This window comes from Hyalella azteca, unplaced genomic scaffold (genome assembly GCF_000764305.2).
Source record: "Hyalella azteca isolate HAZT.00-mixed unplaced genomic scaffold, Hazt_2.0.2 contig5593, whole genome shotgun sequence".
Lineage (NCBI taxonomy): Eukaryota > Metazoa > Arthropoda > Malacostraca > Amphipoda > Hyalellidae > Hyalella > Hyalella azteca.
The window spans coordinates 3,235-22,859 of NW_025935777.1; the positions used below are offsets into that span (position 1 = coordinate 3,235).

Sequence of the window (19,625 nt, forward strand, 5' to 3'; positions counted from 1 at the left end):
GGGCTAAAACAAAGAGTATAAAATGATGTACAGAATAGAGTTGTTGAATGTGATCCACTATCTATTTTCACAAAATTTGCTTGACAGCTTCTAATTAGTGAGTAATGACGCACTGGCGGGTGCAAACAAGAAGATATTGGCACCTTGTACTGTCCTCGTGTACAGGCTTGCTTGCTGGATAGTCATCAAGTGGCCAACATTTGCCAGATCTACTTGCTGCCTGCACTGTCCCTGTTCCCGTGTACAACCACCCCAAGGGTTGTGGACAGTGGAGACTAGTGGCTCTTACTTTATTTCTGTCAGAAACTTGAGACTAACCACATTCAAAATAGAAATTGAATTAAATTTGTAATGATAGATCAGGCTTTTCAGTCATGTTACTGATGAAGTCTGCCTTATTATATTAAACCATTTGATTAGGCTACACTGCTGTTGTGGGAGAGCTTCCAACATATATAGGCTATCGCGCCATTATGTTCGCGATAGTGAAAATGAATTAGAAACCTGATACGATCAGAGTTGAGACTTGTGCAAGATTTTATTGCGTGGCTTGAAAAAGGTACATTAGGTGGCCCATTCCCAAAGAGTAATAATCTTACTACCAGTACAGTCACAAGCCAAGCAACGCATATATCCTAATGTTAAACAAATATAATGGTCACTTTTGGCCGCTCTGGTATCTCCTGCGTATCTTCTTCCAATCTATGAAGGTTCGCAACGTGCCCAACGAGACTAGTGTGTCACACTGACGTAGTAAACCCAAGCTCATCCGCTTGTTATCACAGTCAAGGCTTGAAGTTTAGGCTGTCTAATTAAGAATTTCAGCGTCAGTTACTGTTGCATTCACCAGTGGGGAAAACTAGGCACTTTTCCTTTGTATTCAGACTAGGACCAGGTACGCAGGTTGACTTAAAATACAGAGCCCACTTCCACCTGAAATAAGCAACAGATGCACGGGATAATAAATAAGATGTTTACCCTAAAACACAGAAACAATAGAGCAACTCAATTGGGGAATATGCCAGCATTAATGCAAGGAACACGTGGAAGGATATATAAATTGAAATAATTTCCATCCCAGTCACTGGTATTGAGCCTGTTCATGCTTAGTATTACCACAGCACTTTATAGCAGCATAAACTAGGAAGCTACAATTCTAACAATTGGATAATAAGCTTACCCGCCACTCAGAAAGAAATCATGACAGGTACAACAGTTTCAACAAAAGAATCGACATGAGAAATAGATAGTTGAGGTTATAAAATGAATGACATTCCAACTGAATACACGATACGGAGTCTTGGCCACCGCAATTGCAAACGCTGATCACTAAAATAAAACCAGGAGTCAACGCAGCCCACTCTACACGTTGCCAGCGTGAACCTGGGAACCAAATGAAGGACAAATAGCGCAGCTACACTGCTACAAGTGTAAAAAGTATCTATATTTTTTTATCAAGCTCAAACATGATTTTGGATGTTAGTGTTGCGGTTTGGCTATAGTTATGTGGGTGTGATGAACTTGTCATCAGCTTGTACTTGTCTATTGCAACTAATTGATTTTAATGGGAAATTAAAGTTGGTGTTTTTTGAGTTTTATTACATAGAGTTAAAACAAAGTTACAAAGTTTATTACAAGGGATCAGCAGTTTATGAGACTTCCAGGAATGTGATAAAATGAGCAGTTTAGAAATGGAGAATAGAGAAATAATAGGGTGGGTGGAGTGCTAGAAGGATGTGCTAAGACTGATCCCGTTGGAGATCCCAATGTAGCCATTTGGCTGTAATTATGCAGGTGTGATGAACTTGTCATCAGCTTGTATTTGTCTATTGCAACTACTTAATTTGTAGGGAATTAAAGTTGGTGTTTTCTGAGTTTTATTAAACAGATTTAAAACAAAGTTGCATAGTTAATTACATGGGATCAGCAGTTTATGAGAGACTTTGAGGGTTATGAAAAATGAATAGTTAAGAAATTGAGAATTGTGAGGAAAATGAGTAGTTCAGAATTTGAGAATAGAGAGGAACATGAAACATGCCTACTCTATGGTGCAGATAAATGCAATGCTTTGATCAGACTATTGCACTTGCTGTTCGAATTCTGGTAATACTGTGAAAAAATAAAAAAAAAAGTACAATATTAATTAACACAAAGTAAGATTGATGCTCTACCTGCCCTCTCAATATTTTTGTTAAAATTAAGAATAAAGATCATGTATGCAGGAAGGTTGTGCTTTAAAAATTGTATTTACAACCCCCGTTAACATTAGTTTGTTGATTTCATTGCATCAAGCCATGACCAAAAATTAAAAGTTCATGAAATTTGATGAAAAGTTAAGTTAACCAGGAAAGTCTCTAGTTAGATATAGCCTTGAAAATCCAAGCTTCATATAGTATGGCACCATGCCTACCCTTCATTTTCCCTCACTCAGGTCAAGTATTTAAATATATTCTTTGTCTGGTTTACTAATAATGAAATTGTAAGAAGGCAATACGTAGTTGAAGAGATTTTATTCAATAAATTGCTCAAAATTTAGCAAACATTTTTCTCAGTCACTATCCAGTTGAAATTGCTACTAGCTGAAACTTTTTGTTTGTTTCCTCGAGTCAACATATTTATTGATGTTCTAAGTTGATTCAAGCATGCAAAAAGTGAGTACACTATGAACAAAACAACTTGTGGGTTCAGCTATGCTTCCTCTCTTGGTCTGGGGTCGAGCCATAGTTTGAGAATTATGTATGCAAATTTGTATAAAAAATATATGAAACTTTTAAAGAAAATTTGTACTATATTTTTCAATCAATTGTTTGAATATCTGACCAAATATTTGCTTGAAAATAATTTATGTGTTTCATATTTGCAGAAAAGTAGTTAAAGATGTTGGGTGAGGCTTGCTGCTTCACTATACTGTATGTATTACTTTGTCTGATTGTTATATTTCCTCCTGATGAGATAGCAGGCATGGGGCTTACAGTAGAAAAGCTGTTAGCCTCTTTTTTAGGCTCAGAAATCATGAATTTTGTCCAGTACCACCAGCGTCGCACCACTGCTACTGTCCTGGTGCATTCTCTTCTTATTCCTGGTAAATCCTATTCTAAAGATACATTACCTGTACCATACTGAGTTTTTTTTTAGTTTTTACAATTAATACTATAATAAGTTTTAATCCAAATAATACTGTAAAATAACTGTAATAGCTTTCTTAAACCATAACATTATTAAGATCTTGGCATTCATTAGTCTTATGGCTGTGCTAGCAATTAAAAAAATACATTTTACTTTAACAATGTACATGGCTTGTAGTATGCAACATCTATAATGTGTTTTTTTTTTAGAAAATCGAATTATGCTATGTTATCAAGTCATTATTAAAAGCAATAACTTGATTACTGAATTCTTTTATCTTAAACTATGTTTTTCAGGCTATCTCCTATGGATGAGACAAACTCAGCCTGGAGTCTACTCATGGATGTTCCACTTGCCCACGTTTGCCATTGGAACAACAGTGTTGCTCTTCCTCTCGCCTGTGCTGGTGGCACTGTGTTTGGCTTTATGGTGGCATCACAACAACTGGAGTCAGCATCCCTTGTCCAAATCTCTCACTCACTTCCTAGATGAGCGGCAAGCAAGTCATCCTCATTCCTGGCTGGCACTTGCTACTGAGATAAATATTCAATATCGCAGGTAACCAAGAGAGTGTCCGAGGAAAGTTTAGCATTTTTGCTATGTGCTTTTAATATTATTATATCATTGAGTTTATGGTATTGCTCTTCTCGTGCTGGTTTGCTTCATTCACCACACAATAGCTCATTATGGATGTTGGCTGGCTTGAGACGCCTCACTAGTGACTTTGCTCTCTGGATCCTATAATTTGATCCTGCATTATGTGTTGAGTGTAGGATGAAATTAACATGATTTTATCTAAAATTTCATTCTATGTCTATATTTCATTCATTCTATAATTTCATTCTTCTATATATAAAATTTCATTCATTTTCAAATGCTGCTATGCAAACACTATGATGAGTTTGATATTTTGTGCAACTAGGAAAGATTGCATTGTTAATGGTATTGCAATTTTTATTGCAGAGTTGATAAGCTGAGTACTCAAATTAGCAGCACTTCTCAACTTGTTGCCATTGACAGTTGGCTAATTCAGGTCAGTGCCATCTTAAGTAATATGTAATGCTGTAGGCATGGGACTAGGTAGAGCCTTACATCACATCACCTACTGAAAAGAAATTGAAATTTCATGACATCTAAGTTGGTTTAAATCAATCTTCCTTTCCACCTTGTTTTCATCCATTGCCATTAAGCAAATAGATTTTAAGCAAATTGCAATTAAGCAAATGCCATTAATGGACTTCTATTGGACTTTCTAAAATTGTATTGGCAGATTTGACACAGTTCTTACTCATGAAATTTTAGCAGAATTAATGTCCAATCAATTTTTTTTACTGGAAAGTCCTGTTTGTATGTTTGGTAAAGTATTTATATCATTCATGTGTTGTCAAATTTACCATGCCAAAAATGTACCCTAGGTGAACTCGTACCAAGTGTGTGTGCTACCTCTTGAGGATACATTGGTGGTTCTTGAGGGAGCCATCAACAACACACTGGACACACGACCCTTCTCTGCTGGGGGTAGTGCACAGATTCTCAAGCTCAGAGCCAGATGTGTCTCAAAAAATGTTCCTGACCTCTCTTTTAGGTAACACAAATATTTCTCTTCATTTATTTACTTCTGGTTTTGATAATTTTCCATTTGGTACAGTATGCTGTGAAGTTCAAACAGTTTTTGATCCAAAATCTTCATCTTCATTCTCTGTGTAGGTTTGATTTATCATCTAGGTATCTTGGGAGAAATTCATCATAGCATTACTACAATTTTGAGACTCGACATTTATTTTAGAAATAAAGTCCCCAGTTAATCCACTGACACCTGCATTTTGCTACTGAATCTCTCTTAGTATTATGGCTGAGGAATGTAATGGATAAAATAATTGTCCATCAGGCGATCATCATTGTTGATTTCAGTGAAAAATAATTTGTCATGTAGAAATGTTTTCATGCAGGTTATCATCAACGCTGATGAGCGAGCTTGAACGCAAGCTTGTGATTCCGGTGCTGAACTCAGGCCAGGTGGTCGTGCAGAAGAGTTTAGCTGATCAATTCCTTGAAGTTTTCCTGAAGACCGTTAGTGAGAACCCTCCATACCTGGAGAAGCCTAATGTGAGCTTATAGCGTGTCTATTAGTTAGCTGGTATATATATTGTCACTTTATATAGAGGTTTAAAAAATATAATACCTATAATTATTGTGATGATATCATTCAGGCATGCTGTTAGATTTCTATTTATGTCTAAGCAAAAAAGGTTTTGCTTAATTGCATTAAGCAATTAAGCAAAAGAATTTATACCTGTGAAATAAGGTATAAATTCTTTTGCTGTAAGTATAAGAATTTTTTATATTTAAAAATATTCTTTAAATATGTTACAAATATTTAAAGAATATTTGTAACAACCATAAGTAAAATAAGAATTTTTTTTATGGTTGTTCTTTCAGTATCACTCACTGATCATAATTTAGAATACTGCTAAGTAGAAATGAATCGTTTTAATAAAAAGATTTGAAAGAATCTTTTTGATAAAAATTGTTGTTTATTACAGAGCCTTTATAGTAATTTTTTTTCTCTTTGAGACGATTGTTAGTTAATATCATTCAAGTATGCAAATGCAGTCATTATTAAGTTGCTTTGTGCTAAGAAAATGAAGTATGGGAAAAATGTAGTGAAATAAATAATTAATTATACGTTATTGTGGCAGGAACGAAGAGAAGAAGCTTGCATTGGGTGCATGAGCGCCCCTTCAAACGTGAAGCTGGACAGGCGGTGCCGGGTGCTGGGGGTGGAGCGGCCGGCTGAGGGTGGAGGCGAGGCGCAGTGCGTTGCCTGCTCCTGCCGCCCCATGTGGTGCGTCACTTGCCTCTCCAAGTGGTGAGTATTGCTCCAAGAGGACGCATTGCCTGCTCCTGCCGCCCCATGTGGTGCGTCACTTGCCTCTCCAAGTGGTGAGTATTGCTCCAAGAGGACGCATTGCCTGCTCCTGCCGCCCCATGTGGTGCGTCACTTGCCTCTCCAAGTNACTTGCCTCTCCAAGTGGTGAGTATTGCTCCAAGACGACGCATTGCCTGCTCCTGCCGCCCCATGTGGTGTGTCACTTGCCTCGCCAAGTGGTGAGGACTCTACCCAAGTCCCAAAGAGTTGTTGATGCTAGGCACTGTCACAGGGCAGGAGTGCTTCTCAAGAGAAGTCCACCGCCAGTGCTGACTCACTGGCGGTGTATCATGTATCACTGGTTGTGTGTATCATGGATGTTGTGGCCACGTGGGTCAGAATCCTTATTGTTTTTTTATGGCAAATTGTAACAGCCATTCGGTTTTGGGACCTATTGATAATAAATTGTATTATCAAGTTCTTTTAGGTCAACACGTTGCTCTAGAGATGATATGTGATAAGTATTCCGAGTTGCAGGTTGGTACTTCGACGTTTGTATGTTAAACAGGCGTGGCAGAATAAACCTTCGGCACTCGTAACGCTCTTCACTCTAGAACAAATATTTTTTACAGTGGGATTCCAATTAAGTGCATTGAAGCAAAGATATTCAACATATAGCCTTCCAATTCGTGATTCCGAGTAGATGGCGACATCTATCCTTCTGAAGAGCAGAACACTGCGGCGGTATCCAGATTTCTTAGCTTCAATACAACCTCACAACCCAGAGGTAGAATATACATCCCTTCATATATTTAGAACTTGTAATAGTTAATATTAATTTGTACTCATTTTGCTTGACGAAGCTTTGCCTGACTGGCTCTCGTTTGTGCAGGTTTGCAGCCCGTCAGGACCAAGCTCGTCCGGAGACATGGCTGTCCTCCCGTGCCCCTTGCCCCACCTGCCGCTCCCTCTTCTGCCTCCTAGACGTGAGGCTCATGATGCAGGAGGCGCCAGCTGCCACCCACTGACACCTCTTGCTGAGGCTTCTGTGGCATCAGAGCGTGAGGCTCATGATGCAGGAGGCGCCAGCTGCCACCCACTGACACCTCTTGCTGAGGCTTCTGTGGCATCAGCTCGTGAGGTTCATGACGCAACACACGCATCTTGCACCTCCTATGTTCTGACTTTTTTAGCTTACGTATTTTTAGCGCATTTTCTCATTTATGAAAAAAATGCACTATTGTGCTCGCTGTGTCCGTCAGTCCGTCCGTGACTTCACGTTTTCGTCGACGAGAAAAATGCGCTCTCTGTCACTCACTGCAGTGAGTAATGAGTTATATTTTTGTCTGTATTGCCTTAAGTTCGCGACCCAAGACGTACTCGATGCGCTAGTCTTTCACTAACGTCACTCAGCTTCAGGGTTTGAGGTAAGCGTTTGTTTACCCTAACAGCTGTATAAAGATTATGAGCTGATCACTGGAAAAATCATCGATCAATGTGCCGGGTATCTGCAGATGAATGAAGTAGGTACTCTAATGCGCTATGTAATTTACGAGTTAATGTGAACTTGGCTCTTGTAAACACTCTAATCTGTGATCACTTTGATTAGCTGCTGTTGAACCATCTAGTGCTCTTGTTTCGAAAATTCAACAATTCGGACGACCTATTTATTATTAGAAAAATGTATGTGTCAACAATATTTCGAGTCTTGCATTATTAGTTTCTTCATCCTCGTTTTTTTTTCAGTTTAAAAAACTGACCTATATGATGTGAACTATCTTACTGATTTCATTTAGTGATTCTAACCCGCTTACCTCCATCTTTGATCCATATTAGCACCCATTTATCGAGTTTATTATTGCTAAGTTTCTTCACGTTTTATCTTATAAATTTTTAGAAACACAGTAAATCATATGATTTTAAAGAATTAGCCTCGCAATATATATTAAAGCGTATCACACAGCTGCAGGTCTGAAGGTTTGGCCCAGGTTTGCAACACTTCTCAGTGTGCAAGCTACGAACAATGATGAGTTTGCACAGAACTAGCAATTCCAGGACAGTCTAATGCATAATAATAAGTAAAAGAAGGTTTAGGCTACTCTCCTAGAGGGCTCTTCTTCATCAAAACGTAGACTAACATGCCGCCTGATGGAATTACACAATCATTCTGTACTAAATGATTTATGTTTTACAATTTTCACGCATTTTACTTGGGGTTGGATCACAGAAATTTTTATACAATCAAAAGATGTTAGACGTCAGCCTCTAAGGAGGAAAAAAAACTTGCATCGCTTGTTATTGTTGCTATGAAAAGGAATATCTTAATTGTCTATGTCATTGCGTGGAATATAATTGAATAAATACTTTTATTCATGGTAAATCTTTCTACAGATTTAAATTTTTATGAAATAATACACGATATTGAACTCTGCTATTAAGTGTGTTACTTCCTTGCAATGGGCTGAATCACCGAGCCAACCTAGGCGAAGACTTCCCATGTTCTCATTTGTGCACTTGGTACTCTCATTCTCTCGCGTTGAGTTTTAAATTTCCTATCAGCATTATTTGGCGCTTAATTGAGTATTATCTTGACTAACTTATACAGCTATTGTGAGTGATAATATGATGAAATTACTTCATTTTGGTCAGTTCTTCTGTAATGTGAAGCATTTATTTATGAATCTGGCGAATGCATGAATTTCTAAAGAGTGTCTTGTGCAGGATTCGGTACCATTCTATAATGCTCCGGGTTCTATTATTATTTATTTTTTAATCGCAAGGGGGCGGGGGGAGGTGAATTCAGGCAATGCTATTGTTTTATCTTCGGGAAGATTCGTGGCTCGTGTTACTCGTAGACAAGATCAGCAAGTTCCGTGTTTTGCCTCCCGCCTTGGGAGCTTTGACAACCCCACGAACCTGAGTCTAATAAATCAGTACCGTTGGGCACGACTTTATACAGGCTGTTGTGTATTTGTTATCATTCAAGTGCGGAGGTTGTTCTTATCACTGTTCTAGTATCTGCTCAAGGATTCATTTGTGTCAATAAATAATTATCACGAAAGTTCCTGAATTTATTCTGGAGATAAAATGTACGACGAATTAAGCTCAGTTAAAAGTAGAAAAATTGCTTCTCTCATTACTTTTTTACCTTTCTCGGATAGAATGATTGAGATTTTTAGTAGCAAACACACGCGTGTGTGTGTTATAATAGTATATAATTTAAAAATTAGAAATTTATTATGATGATGGAATTGACCACTTCTATTGAATAAAAGTCGTAGAATTCAGGCATGTGGAAGGTCGTATAAGATCTAATTAATGCATGAATTTTATTAATTTGTGCCACGAAAGCTGGCACACATTATGTACGACATGGCCTACAGCGAATAAGAAATACCCGGTGAGAGTGCGACAGTCTGGCCGCAGACTGAAGAGCCTGCTGTGGTGGCATCCGTGCCTGTTGTCAGGAACATGTCTCGAAATGAGGTTCTCACTGCCACCTGCGCTGATTCAAGTGAGTCAAGTCAATTTGTGGTCATATTAATGATATTCCAGTGAATAAATCTGGTTGTTGCTGAGGTGATTTGTGTCGCGCGATGAGACTCTCGTCCCGCATGAAAGGCCAGGGCTGTGCTATAAAAGATACTTACGAGTTTGTGCCTTTGGCAGACAATACTTAAGTGACGGTTTTTCAAGTTAAACCTATCAACCATAGTCGAGAAATCGGACGCTACGTGTACTTAGGCCGCTACATTATGTTTTGGCTATACCATGTCTTCGCAATTTGTCATTATTCGGCTTCAACAGCGTAATGTAATAAATCTTCATCACTGGTGTTTCAGATGGGAAGACGAGCATTGAAGTGAGCGAGGTGCCACTGGAAGATCAGGACGTGGCTGAACGTTGCCTCTACGTTTCTGACGCCAGCGCTGCTGTGCAGAGCTACTCTTTGCCGTCTATCCACGGTCTAGCATGGTAAGTCTACCGACGTCTGACCCACGGTCTGAAGTATACCGACGAATATTTATGTGATTTTCTTGTAATCTTATTTGAGTGCGGACTTCTTTTGCAGCAATCTATTGGATAAATTAATTATCAAATATACATTCACTTTTTTGGACTATGTAGAACCTCCTAGAATGACGAAAGTTTTAATAGTTTTTGGAATATTTTACATTTGTATAGATTTTGTAAAGTTTTGAAGTATACCTCATAAGCTGGTAAGGGACCGTGTTCTCAGTGCCAGGGCCGGCATGCATCATCAAGTTTGAACGTCCTCAAACCAGGGTTCATGTTCATGATAAGCTGGTTATCTAATGAATATTTTCCGTTAGATTAAAAAGTTTAGTGATTGGTTGTTATTATTAATCAATTGGACCTGTTCTCATAGGAGACCGTCCGAGTACTGTTCATCGCCTCCATCTTATGACTCGAGTTCAGCGTCCGCAATACGGCGCTTCAAGGAGTTGCCTGTTCGCTGCCACCTGTGCCGTAGGAGCAAGTCATTCACTCGTCCTCTATCACTGATGCTTCATATCCACAAGTTCCACGTGAGGAAGGCTGTGCAAGTGGCTGGCTACACCCTCCTGTGCTGTCACTTGTGCGCTCACCGCAACGCTCACTATCATTGTCCTCACTGCTCATATTCCTCCTCTAGCATGACAGACATCAAGCGGCATTTTCTAACACATAGTCGCAGCCAAACAGCCACCTCACATTCCTCCAAGAAACAAAAATACCCTTCTATTCTGCGAATAAACTTGAATAAACGGGAACTTCTAGCATTTTCTAAACAATTTTCTGATGTTTGGTTGAGAAGGCATCGAGGAGCACGTGCCCGAGGTTATTCCAGAAGTACGAGTTACGTCGTCTCTGATTTTGTTGATACGTTTGTTTCTAGCTCTGTTCCTAGACATTCTTTTGAAAGTATCTCAGACGAAAAGAGAGTTTTGCGAGAACATAATTGTTCTTCAGGATTAGATGCATGTCCAGCGATTGAAGATACTATGAATGAAATCAAGAAAGAACCGCTGCTAGATTACGAGATTGGGGACGTTACTGTGCCACCATTGTTCCCAGTCGACAGTATTGCTGTGAAGGCAGAAGGCGACGAGTCATCCGATGTTTTAGTGCACGTTTTCCCTTCAGAAGAGGTGTCTCGGAACTGGCGTTTGAGTCTCCCTGCTTCTATCCAAGCAGCCTTTGACAAGCTGTCGTCTGAGAGGTGCTATCTCTGCTCTCAAAATCTTATATTTGAATCTAAGTTGGCTTTAGAAATTCATTTTTACCGGCATCACGTCCGCCACAGTATCGTGGAGTTCGACTGCTGCGTTGGTCTGGTATGCAACCTTGGTTGCTATGGCATGGACAGACACTGCCACTGCCACAGATGTTCTTTCCTGGCTGAGGATCTCATAGAGGTGCGTACTCACTATGCTAAGTACCACGCTGCTGGCGGCGACAGGAAGAAACATCAGGGTTCCAACTCGGCAAAAAATAAATACTCAAGTGACAGATTATGCAACGCTCAAAATCAAGCCTTTGCAGCGGATCGTCTCTCACAGATCACCGGTCTAGAATGTTCAACTCTCCTGTGTCAGCTTTTAGAGTTAGAAGTTGATGCCGACGCTGCTGTCATTTGCCCCATGATTCCATCGCGGGTGCGTGAGAGCATCGTGCTGGATGCTGTTACTTTACATGCACAAATCAGGCCTCCTTATTGTTTACTATGCGACGACGGTCGCGAGTACAAGACTTCCAGGCTGTTATTGCAACATTTTCAGCGCAGCCACGTAAAGCGCGCTAACAGAAGCTGTGCTTTGCCGTCTCTCATGTGCCGCCTCTCGTGCAAAGGCTTCTGCAGAGGTCATTATCACTGCCCTCTCTGTCCCTACGTCATGCATGACCTGACGAAGCTCAAGGTGCATCAGCAGAAGTTGCATGGTTGCGCACTCGGCAACGCTAATAAGGAGCTGTTTGCTGGTCGCACCATCACTGCTGAGAGCCTCGCCAGGCTTGAAGGAGGCGAAGACGCCGTGAGGGAGAAAACGTGTCGAGGAAGTCATGTCCGACACAAGACCAGGTCAGTTGTCTTTCATTTAATTTAGCTCCGTGTTGGATTATGTCAATGTGAAACCTAAGTATGTTGTTTAGTTACGGTTGTGTTGAATGTTTAATTAAAAAGCTGTCAATGGTTTTAAATTTTGATTAAAATTGCCGTAGCTGCTGAGAAAAAAATGTTGATTTGTTTTCATTCTCTTCTTATATCATGAAGACCTCTTGTGGCGAATATGGAAGGATCAGACGTTCCATGCCCGCTTCCTGTTTCAATCGTGCAAGACATTGCCTCGGCTCGGTCCCTGCTGTCTCTGCCAGACTGCTATCTCTGTCGTTTTGAGCGGAACTTTTTCACCGAACGTCGACTTGCGGATCATTTCGAGCGGATGCATATGAAACGGTCCGTAGACTTCCCGCCATACCGCATCCTGAGCTGTCACTTGCACAACGACAAGTACCGAGACCGCGGCCACTTCCACTGCCCTTGGTGCTTCTTTGTAACCCACGACAGGCTCATCCTCCGCTCTCATCTTACAAAACACTCGTGCAAACTGAAGCTGGCTAACCGAACTCTCGAAGCTCCTAAAAATTGCTGTGAAGGAAGAGAAATTACCGGCCCTTCCCGCGATAAAGAAGCGGTCCGGCCTGTAATGCGACGTTGTGGCAAGTTAGTGAGGTTGTTTATTACGAGCGTCTCTTGAAATTTTTGTAGGCCTATCACTGGAATTGTTTTGGGTCTATTGATACTTGTTATATATTTATTATCTGATAATTTACGATATTTTGTTAGGGATCAATGCAAACGAGTTAAATTCGTGCCAAATGGTTCATCCTATCTTTTGCCAAGAATTAATGTAGAGTTTGTTTCCTATTATGCTAGAAAGTGTCGAGCAAAGCTTTGAAAACCTCCTAAATTAACCGTTCATACTTTCTTTAAATCAGAACCCAATTACGTCTCTGGAAACAACGTTTCAACGCATACGTCAACCGTAACTTGGGTTCTGAGTTGGGCTGCGTTTTGCGTCTCGTGAATCGTCGCATGCGTCAGCAAATCACAAATTTAATCAACGAAGGAATTTCCGACGCCAGCCAGAAATGTCCTGCCTCCGAATTCCGCCTCGTTGAAACCCCGAAACCTGCTAAGCAACTTGTGAAGATTACCTCTACCGCACGGGTGATTAACACGTTATTTTTTTGTGTTGTTGCTTATTCTGTATTGAGTACCTATGCAAAGTTTAAAGATAATTCATTCCGGGCCGGACCTGCACTCATATCTGTCAAGTAATAAATTCATTTGCGGAGAGGAACTTACTCGCATTGCATGACACAGATTCAAATGATATTTTTGGTAACGTAACCTAATTTTAAGCCTTTTTTCACCGGAAATTTACCTTTCACTACTATAGGCACAGGATGTAACATCCACTCATCGCTGGCCTGAAGCTCCTTCCCCCGGTGGCGTGGGCGTCTCCAATATAATAAGGACCTCAGGAGACGCTTCAGGCTCTGAGTCTCCTGGAGTGGCGGGCCACGAGGAGTTATTTGACGTGCTCTACAGCGCCCACGTCACTGCATCTGGTGTACATGTGCCTGCTTCAGACATGGTCTCACACGTCAGTCCATTTGTCTGCTAACTCTTAAGGGTATTTAGAAATAATAAAAATAGTGTAATGGATAACATATTTCCATCTTAGAAATTATGTATTTATTTGCATGGAAATTATGTTCTCGTTTGAATTGCATTTTTTCGTCATTTGTTCAGTTTTTAACTGGAATTAGTATTCAATGCTTTGATTCTTCCTTTATAAAACATTTTTTTTGGAGTAGGGTTAAAGTTGGTTTGAGCTCAATATTATTGATTCATCTCTTTTTAAATTTATTTTCTTTAATAATGTGAAGATAGGCAATCTTGATCATAATCAATTTTGCTCTTCTCTCTACTCTGAAGCTGCCACGACAGTTTGCCCTCACTCCTCGCCGCGTTGTGATGAAATTTATTGAGTGGTGCCCTGTGTGCCAGAGGGCGGCGCGCCAGTCCTTCACCCAGAACAACAACGTCAAGCTTCTTAAATCTGACGGCTTCTCCACCGACGACGGTACCGTGATGAAGGCTGCAAGTCGTGACGACGTCATGACAATCCGACGTGTCACTGTTGAGATGTTCACGCAACTGCAAACTTCGGCGACTCTTTCTCCTGGACCAGGCGGAAGAGAAGAAGATTCTTCTGTACGACAACTGTCCGAAATTGAAACCCCTGCAGCTATATTCAAGGGTATAGGAGAGTCAATTTTATTATATTTTTGTATCAAATATGTGCTTAGATTGTCTATTGTTGTACTGGCCTCAAAGAACTCATTGTGATCAATGGTATCCTATACCTACACTTCACTGTTGGTGGAACATGTTACATCTAAATTAACAAGTGTTATAATTTTTATGATTATTGAACGTGTTGATTATTTATTTCGTGCTCATTATTTCTTTGAACGTGAATCCAGGTGGTTTGGAGGCTGGTGCATTGCTTGGTGCTGCTCATCGTGAAGTGTCTCAGGATTCACGAAACTTTTTCGCTCCCATGGGTGGTTTGGGTTCATTAGCAGAAAATTCTACTGCTTCTTCCTGTGAGCTTCGAGGTTCCGAAGAGAAGAGGTCCTTCTCAGCTAATCGTTTCATGGATGTGATGCTAGTGAGAGCATTTATTATTTTTATCTGGGTGATATTATTTAACAATCAACTTGTGAAGCTTGAAAAAGGTTTTCCTCTTATTTAAACACTAGTTTGTCCTGATTTTTGAGGAAAATATAATGTACTTTACCTCTTCACACTAGAAACCGGATCTTCTCTGACCGTAAATGTGGCAAGCGTTTGGTAATATTTCAAGCTATTATGTAGCACTGATCATAATATTAATAAGTAATACTTCTCAGTTGTAGTTTCTATGTTTATTTCTTCACTGAGATTAATTACGAGGTTGCAGGTGAACGTGATAGACATGCGTGACCACCCTGACCGCGGCCACCACTACATCGTGCACTGCCAGGACGCGCACACGAGGCTGCACTTCTTGCTTGCGCTGCGCCAGCTCAGACCGTCACACATCGCCCGCTGCATCATCCGCAAGGTTTGCTTATGCTTTACTTAGCCATATTTATTAATATATTTCTTTAGTTTGCTTTCAAATTATTTGAGAATGATGTCATCAAATAAGAAAAAACATTTGATGAATTATGGGTTATATCCAAGGTTATTTTTTTTCTATTTTAAGCATTCATCACTTTCAGTAGGGGTTTGGCTACTTAGTTTGCGTGTGAACTAGAAATAATGAATACTGTTTAAAATTTCAATTTAGATGCTCTTTGATTGTGTTTATAATTTTATGACATTTTTCTTTGACATAAATTTCATTTGTTGTTTTAACATGAAAATAACTGGCGGTCACCGCTTATGCCTTACATCGTCCTCCCAAATCAATGCGCACCTTTTATGCATCAGCAATTAATCTTTAATTATGATATATATTTCTTGAACTGATTCGATACTTCATTTTAATGTAACGAGATAAGTAGATAATACATGGTGTTGTAATGGAGAATCTTTATTCATTTTTGAAGATAAACAAACTACACTGAGCATGCATGGTCGACCTGAACAGGCTTTCATATTGCTTCTTATGTGCGCAGGTGCTTGCGGTGACCGGAGTGCCTGCCCTGATAGTCAGCAACAACGGAAACGAGTTTGTGCAGTCACTAGTGAGCCAGATCAGCCTCATGTGGACTGGTGAGTTGGTGGTGATCAGCCTCATGTGGACTGGTGAGTTGATGGTGATCAGCCTCATGTGGACTGGTGAGTTGATGGTGATCAGCCTCGTGTGGACTGGTGAGTTGCTGGCCTTTATAATGGGACCTTGAGAAGTCAGTTTTGAGCAGAATTGAAAAATGTGAAAACAGCTACTTATGAGGAGCCTAATTAATTTCACAAGCATTTTGTTTACGAGAGAAACATTTTTATTTACGTTGCATTAATTTCACATGAGAGTGATGAAATGAAGGAATTAATCTAATTCTTATTTCGTTCAACAAAGAACCTTCTTGTATCCTCTTACTTATCAGGACATATATACTACTAATTTTGAATATGAGGGAAAATTCTACAGAAGTATGCGTGTTGAACGTGTCTGTGTCGCGCAGGCTCGTGCAGCGCTCTCGTTGACAACTGCAAGTCGCAGAGCGCAGCGGCGGCTCGCAGCGACATCGTGTGCGACAGCAGCGACGTGCTAAGGGAGCTCACGCGCCGCCTGCTCGACGCCCTGCACGACCAGCGACACGTTTCCTGGACTCTCTGGCTCCCGTATATCCAGTGTTAGTTGTTCTTCATGTGCAGTAAATTCTAGATTTTCTGCTCCTTTACTTACTCCTCGCGAGATACTGCAGCTGATGTTAATTATTTCATTTATGTGGTATGCAGAATGCCGGTTGCTCTTCATGTTGAATTATTCCGAGCAATCAGCAGATTTTGACTTCTTGCGTTGAGAAAATGGAATTCCATGCTGAATAGCTGGTTTAGCTACTCGCCGTATTGATATCCAAGAGTTATAGTAATTAGAAAGAGATTTTTTTATCACATTCAGTCTTTCTATGCCTGTGCATGACTAATTTAGATTCTTGCTACATTCATCATCAGTTGCTTCTAACTGAAAAATTGTCTGTCGAATTAAATGAGCATGTAACTTTAATTTTAAATACCTACTGATATTTCTTTTTCTACTTCATTGGTTGTTTTTTTAGAGCGTCAAATGCGTGTAAGCAATTGAATACGACAGCTGTTGAAAACAAGTTAAATTGTATTACGTAAATATTGTCTATTAACACAATTCTCTCGGTAATGCATACAAAAAACATTCAATCGGGCCCATTTTTTAATCTATAAAATTAGGATTAATTACAATTCAGTCCTCTGACTGTGATTTTCTTGCATGTAGATACCCTGAACACCGAGACGAAGTTGCCACAACTTACGCCTTTTCAAGCGGTGTTCAGACGCAGCGTGGCGGGCGCTGTGAAGAAAGCTGACGTCACACCTCATGACTTGCAGGATGTTGCAGATAACATTCTAGGTTACTGTCCTCCCCACTCACCTTCTGAAAGCAGTGACGCTGAGGAGACTTCTAAAGAAGAAGAAAACAACGTTGAGGTCATGGATGTCACAACAGCAAGCTTTTCGGTGGACGATGGTATCCTGAATTACGTTGAAGTGATTTTACCAAAGGAAGAAGATTTTGGTGCAAGAAGCGATCAACCTGAGATGACTGCACCGCTTGTTAATGCATTCAAGGTTCAAGCTGAAATAGATAGAATAAAAACTTCGGATAGATTCTCTCAAGAAGTTTCTGGTAAGCTCGAAAACAGCGGTCAAGGAGACCTCAACCCGCACGGCGTTCGTGACGCCATGATTGACCCGCAGGGCTCAGGACTTCCTGAATCCACTTCTCTCAGGCTCTCTGGTCCAAACGTTGTTCCTGTCGGAATCTTTCCTTCACTTGACTCAGACGGGTCCGACGACAGTTTATTTGTTTAAATCCATGTTAGTTAAGTATTGCTACCTGCGAATAATTTTTTCCAGCTTATTAAAGTTCAGTGTTAACCACTTCTGGCCCAGTGGTTAAAGTTCAGAGTACTAAGATTGTCGCAGAGAGGTGCGGCTTGGAGCAGAGAGGTCCCAGCCCTGTGCGCCAGTTTCTGGTCAGAATCGGCGAGGAGGCCGGGCGGTTAAGCACAGCAGAATTGTAGCAGTGAGTTGCAAGTTCAAGCCCGCATCAAGCTGTGGATGTTCATCGATGTTAAGAATCGGCGACAGGCCTTCGGCCTAATAAACGCTAATACCGCTATTATTATTATTATTATTATTATTATTTTGTTGAATTTTATGTACGTTTTGTTATTTAAAAAAAACGGAAATACTATTTACTGTGCTTAATTTTGAATGTGCGTGGGTCCTGCCAGAAGATTGCTCTTTCTGTTTGTACAAAAAGTTGCAAAACAACCGAGTCTTTGGCTCGAGTTGGGTCAGTAATATGGCTGTAGATTTTTGTTTTTACGGGTAGAATCAAGACTACAGTGTTTTGTGGGGTTCATACTTTCTAAACCAGCTCTTTAATGGAAAATTACCCTCTGAAACCCACTCTTTAAATCTCTAAAGTTTGTATTTTCAGGTAGGAAATATTTTGTCCTCACTTACTTGCATGAAATATTCTATTGACAAGTTATTGGGATACAGTTTTCCATGCTCTTTCATGAATGAAATTAATCGTTGATTGTAGTAATTGATGGAGATAGCCGCCAGTACTCGATTGATTAGCACTTTGATGTATCCAAATTACAATTGTAAACATTATTATAGAGTACCGTTCACACAAACTTTAATATAGGGAGCAGCGCTGTGGAAGATTTAACAGAACTTCGACAACACTCTGGCATCTGCTGAAAGATCAATGCCTGGAACCGGAATTTCCTAAGTGACAGGAGCAGTCGGCTTTGATAAACGGATCGAAATCTAAATTTGTTGCTATGGAATCGTAGGTTATTTTGGATTCCATTTGGAGAGGATTTCCATTTTAATGCGATTTGGAGACTCGTTATGCCCATCATTGACAAGGAAAACTACCCTTGGCTTCATCAGACGGAACGTTAGTATCTTGTGGAAATCCATGATGGCGGCTGCCTACGAAGCTATAATCTGCTTCATACTGAAGAACGCAACTTTTGTGTAGGATTCACTTTCCTCAGAAAATATTGTTGCACTTGACTAGGCGCAGTAAGCAGCGCAGCGAGTCTCGTCGTTTCCGTCGAGCTTTCAGTGTGGACAGCATAGTCCGTGCCCTGGGAGGGCCAACGTTGCTTCCGTATTAACAAAAAATTAATTGGTGTAAAAATCTGAAAAAATTCCATTCTCAAAATACTGATATTATCTACTTATTTTCCAAATTTGAATAAAATCCGTTCATCATTGATGGATTTATGGCTGGCAGAGTTGAACGTGAAGTTAGGTTGTGCATTCAATTGCACAGGCCAGTTCGCAGGCGAGTTCGCTAATGTGTCGATTCGGTAAGCTAAAAACTGCGGTGCACGTGTCATGGGCACCGCAATTGGAATTGTATAACAACGTCCGTGATGATATTGTTGACGCTCCGAGTATGAACGTGTTCAAGAATAATCTGGACAATGTATAAGTATGCATATGTAACTATGCAAAAGTACATGTTCAGTCATGAAAATACCTAGCACCCTACGTAGCTAGTTAAGGGTTGTGATCATGATGATGTGAACCAAAGTCTGTTTGAAAGATCATGTCAAAAGGACTGTTTTTAGATTTGCAAACAAGCCACGAAATATGCAACAATCGGCTACAGGCCTAAGCAGGCGTATTTCTTCAACGCCGAAGTTGCCATAATCTGCTAATCCAGGGGCAACGAGTGCCCTGTTTTGGTCATCACAAAACGGACAGCAACATCAACCTGGTTAACGGGCATTGGCGCGCTTAATTCGAATGCAAGTGAAATCGGAAGGAAATATTAAT

General features: G+C 40.3%; 2 protein-coding genes across 5 annotated transcripts; both read left to right on the forward strand.

Annotated features, from left to right (window-relative positions):
- The first annotated feature begins 2,862 nt into the window (after positions 1-2,862).
- LOC108671555 (transmembrane protein 129) lies at positions 2,863-7,239 on the forward strand. Of its 4 annotated transcripts, none has more exons than XM_018159113.2 (8): positions 2,863-3,082; positions 3,423-3,684; positions 4,090-4,159; positions 4,542-4,711; positions 5,076-5,232; positions 5,826-5,995; positions 6,888-6,986; positions 7,062-7,239. In XM_018159113.2, the coding sequence occupies exons 1-8, from the start codon at positions 2,878-2,880 to the stop codon at positions 7,096-7,098; spliced, it is 1,170 nt and encodes a 389-aa protein (XP_018014602.1). In that variant the 5' UTR covers positions 2,863-2,877; the 3' UTR covers positions 7,099-7,239. The 4 variants fall into 4 exon arrangements, with proteins under 4 accessions (XP_018014602.1, XP_047736529.1, XP_018014601.1 ...); XM_047880573.1 differs by adding an exon at positions 6,046-6,069 and having other exon boundaries at positions 5,826-5,971; positions 6,888-7,239; XM_018159112.2 differs by having other exon boundaries at positions 6,888-7,239.
- Positions 7,240-9,171: 1,932 nt separating this feature from the next.
- On the forward strand, positions 9,172-17,825 carry LOC108671554. Its single transcript, XM_018159111.2, has 12 exons — positions 9,172-9,509; positions 9,838-9,970; positions 10,386-12,077; positions 12,270-12,719; positions 12,995-13,226; positions 13,459-13,665; positions 14,001-14,325; positions 14,552-14,739; positions 15,031-15,174; positions 15,734-15,830; positions 16,241-16,411; positions 17,032-17,825. The coding sequence occupies exons 1-12, from the start codon at positions 9,467-9,469 to the stop codon at positions 17,625-17,627; spliced, it is 4,278 nt and encodes a 1,425-aa protein (XP_018014600.1). The 5' UTR covers positions 9,172-9,466; the 3' UTR covers positions 17,628-17,825.
- Positions 17,826-19,625: the final 1,800 nt, after the last annotated feature.

Excerpts from the sequence above, each read along its gene's own strand:
- LOC108671555 (XM_018159112.2), top strand. The coding sequence starts at position 2,878 with ATGTTGGGTGAGGCTTGCTGCTTCACTATACTGTATGTATTACTTTGT. Across the intron at positions 4,160-4,541 it reads TTGACAGTTGGCTAATTCAG|GTGAACTCGTACCAAGTGTG; the intron begins GTCAGTGCCATC and ends AATGTACCCTAG. Across the intron at positions 5,233-5,825 it reads CATACCTGGAGAAGCCTAAT|GAACGAAGAGAAGAAGCTTG; the intron begins GTGAGCTTATAG and ends TTATTGTGGCAG.
- LOC108671554 (XM_018159111.2), top strand. The coding sequence starts at position 9,467 with ATGTCTCGAAATGAGGTTCTCACTGCCACCTGCGCTGATTCAA. Across the intron at positions 13,227-13,458 it reads AGATTACCTCTACCGCACGG|GCACAGGATGTAACATCCAC; the intron begins GTGATTAACACG and ends TCACTACTATAG. Across the intron at positions 15,175-15,733 it reads CCCGCTGCATCATCCGCAAG|GTGCTTGCGGTGACCGGAGT; the intron begins GTTTGCTTATGC and ends TTATGTGCGCAG.